Source organism: Nicotiana attenuata, unplaced genomic scaffold (assembly GCF_001879085.1).
Source record: "Nicotiana attenuata strain UT unplaced genomic scaffold, NIATTr2, whole genome shotgun sequence".
Taxonomy (NCBI): Eukaryota; Viridiplantae; Streptophyta; class Magnoliopsida; order Solanales; family Solanaceae; genus Nicotiana; species Nicotiana attenuata.
The window spans coordinates 24,772-32,233 of NW_017670585.1; the positions used below are offsets into that span (position 1 = coordinate 24,772).

Genomic DNA, 7,462 nt, shown 5'->3' on the forward strand with positions numbered 1-7,462 from the left:
TAGGGTGGCTGGTAACAGAAAAACTGAATTTAAAAAAAAAAAAAACTTTTTTTGGGAGAGAAGGGGGTTGGGGGTTGGTGAGGGTGGGGAATGTTGTGAAGGAGTTTTGGAAAATGTTTTCCTTCTCTTGATAAGGAAAACATTTTCCTCCAATTGGAGGAAAATGAATTGATAAGGAAAATATTTTCCAAAATATTTAAGCCAACCAAACATGAAAAAATTAAAAAATATTTTCCGGAAAATGTTTTCCTTCATACCAAACACACCCTAAGAGAAAAAAATACATATCCTAAAGGGAAAAGGAAAATACAGAAAAATTCAAGGGGTTTTATTTGATATTTATGATTTATCCCATCAAATTTTATGGGATGCTTTCCCTAAAAAGGGAGAAATCAATAAGTAGGTATCGTCAAAATACCAAACCATCCAATGTAAAGACGGATTTCCAGTTATAGAAGCACGTTTCGCGTGTACTCCAAAACAGAATCGAAATAAAATTTATGAACCGGGACGTAGCGGTTGACGGCAACATAAGAAAGTCCGCAGACATCAGCAAAAGCCTCGAAAAGAGCAAACCTATAGGCTTTCGCTTTCGCGCCTCTAAAATTACAGTCATATCATTCCTGAACTATTACAGCATTTGTTTAAGTCATGTTACTCCCAAAACTGTTAGTCCAAAAATCTCAAAAATCAGTCATGTTACTCCCTAAAGTATTAGCCTTTGTATGGTCAAACAATATATTATTCGAGAAGTACTCTAAATCTACTTAAAAAAAGGTATGCACAGCTGACAGAGGTCTTTTTTACAAGACAAAACCAGATAATTAGGTGAATTATGCCTTCATTTTCAACTTTTCCAACCTTTTCTTCATATTAAAATGGCAAGAAGGTTCTTAACAGCGTCACCTGCAATAACGGATACACAGAAAAAGAACACGAAGAAGAAAAGAAAAAACGCAGAATTTACGAAGATGTTGTTAAGCTCAAATTGAGCTTAACACAAAATGTTGTAAGCTAAATGTAAACCTGCTTACTGAACCAGTCTCATTTCTCCTTCTGCATGCTTCCTAGTAAATTTTCCTTAACTTAATGAGGACTTCATTTAGTCGATTATTTATTTGGTGATTCAGTGCCCATTTCCCAGAAACACTGACAAACATCTGCCATGACTTTCATCACCGAAAAATTAGGATCAAGTTCTTTGTATTGTTTGAGATATTTATCCTCCATTAACTTCACCACTTCATCGAGAGTAGGCATGTAGAAATCTGATCTTCCAAGAACTGGGCCACACTTCAAGATAATTTTCACTTCTCCAGATAGTGAGGAAGCTATCTCCAGGCCGGTTGGAGATTTAACGGTGCTTGTTTCAGGCTTGCCGTTAGGTACTCCTTGACAAAGTGGAATTCCATCATTTGTATCTGAGTCGACGACATTTGGCAATGTCTCACCTTTACTTGCTGAACCTGCAAATTCAGATTACATACTCTAAGAGAAGAAAAGGACACACCTCATAGGTCTTGTACTGAAGTTAAAACAACAACAACAACCCAGTATAATCCCACCAGTGGGGTCTGGGGAGGGTAGTGTGTACACAGACCTTACCCCTACCCTTGGGTAGAGAGGCTGTTTCCGATAGACCCTCGGCATCCCTCCCTCCAAGAACTTCCCACCTTGCTCTTGGGGTGACTCGAACTCACAACCTCTCGGTTGGAAGTGGAGGGTGCTCACCACTAGAGCAACCCACTCTTGTCACTGAAGTTAAAAGACAAACAGAAAGTAATAATCATAGTGATCAAGGATACATCCCTCATAATCACAAAGGTTAACTGCAACTCAAGCACAACTTTTCGTGTTTCTCTAATATAGCTTGAACTACTTTCTGTACAATTGGAGACGAGATCAGATGGAAATGGATAATCTAGCCAATTCTTGAAAGTTGAATAGGCAAATAAGAAATTTGAAATTCAGTGGAAGAATCAGGAAAAGCTCAATTTGGTTTGAGATCCTGAAACACACTTCCTTAAAACTCTACATAAATCCAGAAACACACTTCCTTAAAAGTCTATATAAATCCAGAAACACACTTCCTTAAAAGTCTATATAAATCCAGAAACACTCTTCCTTAAAGTCAATAGGATTAAAATGCTGTGAATGCAAAATTTGCAAAGCGAAGCGATCTAGTTGTTAAAGGAGGTGTCAAAATTATCAACAACCTAACATTTCATTCCATTTTTAAAACTTTGCCAATGTCAAGAGCACACATAAGAGAGTCCTTTTCAGCACTTGTTCTATAATTAATAGATTGAACCATAAACGGAAATGAGATACCCTCTACCTGGACGGATGACGGCAAGAGGAACTTCAAAATGTGGCAGGTCATCAGTGATCGGCTCATCCTTAGGTTTGATAAAAGCATGGTTAGCATTGGATTTCATCGTAGGAGACACTGGGATTCCATTACCAGAAATAGATCCAGCTCTCCTAGAAACTGGAAGGCTCTTGTCTATGCTAGAAGGCTGAGATAAAGGAGATCCTCCCTGTGGTACTAAAGAATTGGATGAAATAGGTTGCTTTCCTTTGTTTCTACCAAATGATGGACAAGATCCAGCCTGTGACTCATCGCCCATGGATTGAGAGGAATCTAGAACACCCAGTGGCTGGTTTTGCACATGAGATTCAGGAGAATCATATGGTTGACTTAATTGATTTTTTAACCGCTGCCTTTTTAGAGGTGGTTCAGGCTCATCTTGAACCAGCTCCTCTTGCTGAACGAAATCAAAAAGTGAAAGGAAGTAAAGGTGAGTAGAAAGATTCGAGAAAAACGGCATATTATGGAAGACCGTAGCCAGAAAGTAAGAACATTAAAGTAATTCAATACTTCGGGATTCTCGGATGACTTTTTATTTTCTGTTTCCTGAAATGAAAGAAAGCATGTCAGCAAAAAAAAGCTCATATGAAAGAGATGGCAGAAAACTGAAAACAAAGTACTCTCTATTCCATTTTTACGTGGCACTCTTTTCTTTTTTGTATGTTCCAAAAGAACGATACTCTTTGTACGTTTGGAAACAATTTAATTTCAAACTTCCCATTTTACTCCTAATCACACGCTTCTATAACCACAGAACTGTCCTGGCATGTTTAAGACTACAAGTCCAAAAAGTCTTCCTTTCTTTCTTAAACTACATGCCTAGTCAAACACACTCACATAAAATAAAATGAAACTGAGGGAGCAGAGGCAGATCTAAGATTTCTAGTACATGGGTGCACTACTAAAAAAATGAGGAGAAAATGTATTAAGTGGGAATTGATCTCTATTACTCTTAGTAATTAACCCAACCTTAAACCAAGTGCACCATTCACCCTTCTTGGAGCATGGGTGCCAAGAGTTAATAATATACCAATTTTAGAAAATATATACATAAAATATCTAATTTTGCAAAGAGACCATGGGTTTATGTGCCCCATATTTTTTCCTATAAATCCGCCCCTAGGAGGGAGTACTCATTCAAAAGGAAGAAAAACAGAAGTGTATTAAATGAAGGAAATTAGCACCTTTGATTCCTCGTTTTCAAATATCGCATCTGCAAGGACCCTATAGTTCTCCTCTTCTATAAGGTCCCAATTTTTATTATACAGTTTTAAAAGTTTCTTCAACACTGGCTTCACCTTGTCTCCAGAAATCCCGATAGCTTTCATAGCACGAAAGGCACAATCGACCCTAGAGTTTGGAGGCATTGCTTATCGAAGCTGATTTAAGATAGCAGCTTGAAATTGAGCCTGCATTTTCCAAGACATCATCTGCTAGAGAAGGGGACAAGATACAAAGTACTAGATAGCCAACAAGAATTACACAGCAGTAACACCAAAGACCCACGTAACAGAGGCTTTGAATACCCAAATATAATAACTAATCCAAACATACAGACAATGATTTCCCAAGGTAAGTCGGTAAGAAAATCGCATAAAGCTGATGGGATGTTTCCTCAATCAGCTGGCTTTTGAAAATTCAACACTAGGACCAAAAGAGTATTTAAAAACTAAATTAGTCCAAGACATCTAAGGCTTTATGCCACTCCTGTAAAAGATATAGCATCAAAGTAAGTCCTACAAGAGAGAAAATATGTATATTTACAAGTACAGCTAGTTAAGAATTTCAAACATGAAAGATTACAACTTTCGAGGAATCTGATTAAGTGGGGAACTGTTTACATCATCCGGTGCACATAGAAAGATTGCTTAGATGGCTGAAGATTCTTCAACAACAACAACTATGCCACAATCCCAAACAAGTTGTGGTTGGCTATATGAATCCTCACTGACCGTGTCGCTCCATTTAAGCTCATCCTAGACCGATATATGCAAAATAAAAATAAAAAGTACTAGAAGTTGGCATATAAAGAAGGCTGAAATACTGCGAGCTTCTCTTAACTTCTTAAAAAAGTGGTTACAAGCACAAACAGACAACACTAAAATCTAAACAAATTTATTACAACCTCCGTCCCATTATGTATGTTGTATGACTAGGCACAAAGATTTTTCAGACTTGTGGTCTAAGCCAACCCATAGATATTTGTGTGGCTAAATGCCTAAATCATCTCGTTTCGGGTAAAATGAGAAGTTTAAAATTATTGTTTCTAAATGCAGAAAGGTAGCCTTTCTTTTTGGGATGACTAATAAGGAAAGTACATCACATAAATTGGGATTGAGGGAGTATATGTTAGTTTTAGAGCATATTAGTATTTGTAATTATTCATGATTTAGTGATATTATGGTGGTGTTAGTTGGTAGTTCAGATAATAAGGGATGGAAGACAAACAAATAGGGTAGTAAATAATACTCCTTCTGTCCCACTTTATGTGAAACTCTTCCCTTTTTAATCAGTCTCAAAAAGAACGATACATTTCTATATGTAGTAACAATTTAACTTTAAAATACTCATTTTACCCTTAATGTGATGATTTATACCAACAAAAATTTGTATTGCTTGTTTTAAATCACAAGTTTCAAAAGTCTTTCTTTCCTTCTTAAACTTCGTGCCAACTAAACACTATCATGTAAAGTGGGAGGGAGGGCGATAGATTTGATAGTGGATAATAAGTATGCATGTAACTGGATTAGTAGCCTTAAGAAGAGTAAAGAGTTACAAAAATATATATGATTAAACTACAACTATAATTTCTGGGATGGACCTAGAATAGAGGGTTTGATAGTCCAATTTTACATGGTTCTTACCTTTGGCTTAGACCCTATATTTGTGTCAAAAATTCACTAGATAAGCACAAATTATAGATTTTGAACCCAACATTGTGATAGAATCCCTAACTCAAACGCATAAAGTTCAAATACTGATCCGCCTACGCATAATGTAACTAACTCATGAATAGCCATAAATACTAATATGCTCTGAAAGACTGAAACTAACACATTACCAACATAGAGGATCATAAGAAAAATATATTCTTTACGAGCATTTCTCGAAACTAAATCCAAACTTTCATCCACACACATGAAAAAGCAACTTCAAGGCATTTGGTTTTCAATGTTAGAAACTCTGTAAGAAGTCGAATTGCCACAACTGAAACCACGGTATTAAAGAAGAATAACCCCCTAGGCAGTGACCTAGTGGCTAAGAGTTTTGAGTAATAACCTTTGGTCGTACAAATCCCGTGGAGTCGACACTAGGCCAACTCTTTCAATCTGTGTAAGCTTTAGTGAGCAGAATTACCCAGTACCTCCGCTGATGGGAGGTAACAGGTAATCTGTGGATTAGTCGAGATGTACACAAGCTAGCTCCAACATCACCTTTATAAAGACAAAAAGAAATACTATTAAACGAGAGCAAAAAGAACATGATAATTCATGCACAACAACCCTCCTAAATAGTGGCGGCAAAATGGTTAAAAGAAAACAGTTATCCACCCATATTATCCATTAAAAAAAGGGTTAGATAATAAATTTTTAAAAAACGGGTCAAATATGGATAAGAACCATATTATCCATTTAAAATAGATAACCAATGGATAACTAGTGATCATATTCAAGAAGTCATGAATAATATGGATATCCATATTATCCACCAGTTAACCCCTTTTTTAACCGTATTAAATATGGGTCGGGTCAGATAACTTATCCGTTTTTACACTACACAATTTCAACCCGCCCACATCTGACCCGACCTGCCCATTTGCCACCACTACTCCTAAAACACCCAGCATTCATAAAATCACTAGAAACTTCTAGGAAATAAAATTAAAATTTGTTCTTGTAGTTGTTAAACTGGTAAATTCACCCAAACAGTTACCCTGTAACAGAATCGAAGAATAGCAAGCCGCTGAAAGCTAATAGCAATTCAACCCTAACGAAAAATAAATGCACACACACACACCAAAAAAAAAAAAAAAAAAGCAGGTCAAGATGAAATTAACATTACATGAAAATGAAAAATACTGAATTCGTATCCACTGCTATAAAATAGGAGTGGGTACAGTAGTAAGAGAGCCGTGGGTACAATCTCCACCCACAGCTATCAATTTGATCCAGGTATATAATTAAATTTTTTTTCAATTAAAAAAAAGTAACAATAATTTATAGTGCACTTGTACAAACTGCAACAAAATAATAGTAGTAAGTATTCTGAACCCACTAATTCCAAATAATGCATTTAATTTTGAAAAAATGAGACTCTGTTGTTACCATGGAAAATGAGGTTTAACTCCAGCAGCAGTCAATTTGCAGAGAAAGTGAAAGGCGCACGGCGCAGCGAATAAATTGTATTGGGGGAACAGCAGAGAAAATGTTGTGAAATTGACGCGTCAGCAATGGCGTTTGTATTTATCGAGTTCTTAACTCAAATGGTCCCTTATGTTTGTGAGTAGGTCTAAAATAGTCCTTTAAGGGTTGTTTGGCAGGAGGTATTAGAAAAAATAATGCAAGCATTAGCTTTGTGCATTAGTAATACCTTGTTTGGTACATTTTTTCTACCTGTGTACATCATATTTGGTATTATATAGAAAATCATGACATTAATAATACCAAGGCTATTAAATGCATGCATTAGTATAGTTAAAGACAAAATTGTCCTTAAAGTCCCTTAAAGCTAGAGAATATGGAGGGCATTTTTGTAACTATATTTTTCTTAAAAATTATGCAACGCATTATATTTTTAATACACCACACCAAATAGTAGATAAAATATAATATCTAAATAATGCTTGTATTACTAACCCATGCATTACTAATAAACCTTATTCTGCACTATTCTTATGCACCCTACCAAACGACCCCTGAATATTTGTTTTTGAGTATCTTTAATTCTTTAAGTTGGCAAAAAATAAATACTTTTGATATCTATTAAATATTTAAGAAACTCTTATTGTTAGATTTAACGAGAACTATCTTTTTAGAGGTGGTTTTTTTTTTTAATTTTCTTGTGGCTATAGAAGATAATCACAGCTAACAA

General features: G+C 35.8%; 1 protein-coding gene across 1 annotated transcript; it reads right to left on the reverse strand.

Moving 5' to 3' along the window:
• Nucleotides 1–840: 840 nt before the first annotated feature.
• LOC109241247 (probable inactive histone-lysine N-methyltransferase SUVR2) lies at nt 841–6,827 on the reverse strand. Its single transcript, XM_019407969.1, has 6 exons — nt 6,697–6,827; nt 5,651–5,805; nt 3,556–3,780; nt 2,882–2,917; nt 2,339–2,768; nt 841–1,466 (listed from the first exon to the last, which is right to left on the reverse strand). The coding sequence occupies exons 3-6, from the start codon at nt 3,736–3,738 to the stop codon at nt 1,111–1,113; spliced, it is 1,005 nt and encodes a 334-aa protein (XP_019263514.1). The 5' UTR covers nt 3,739–3,780; nt 5,651–5,805; nt 6,697–6,827; the 3' UTR covers nt 841–1,110.
• Nucleotides 6,828–7,462: the final 635 nt, after the last annotated feature.

Coding starts and splice junctions, on each gene's coding strand:
- LOC109241247 (XM_019407969.1), bottom strand. CDS start 3,738: ATGCCTCCAAACTCTAGGGTCGATTGTGCCTTTCGTGCTATGAAAGCT. Junction 2,769..2,881: donor AGTCATCCGAGAATCCCGAA/GTATTGAATTAC, acceptor GATTTCGTTCAG/CAAGAGGAGCTGGTTCAAGA. Junction 1,467..2,338: donor TCTTGCCGTCATCCGTCCAG/GTAGAGGGTATC, acceptor CTGAATTTGCAG/GTTCAGCAAGTAAAGGTGAG.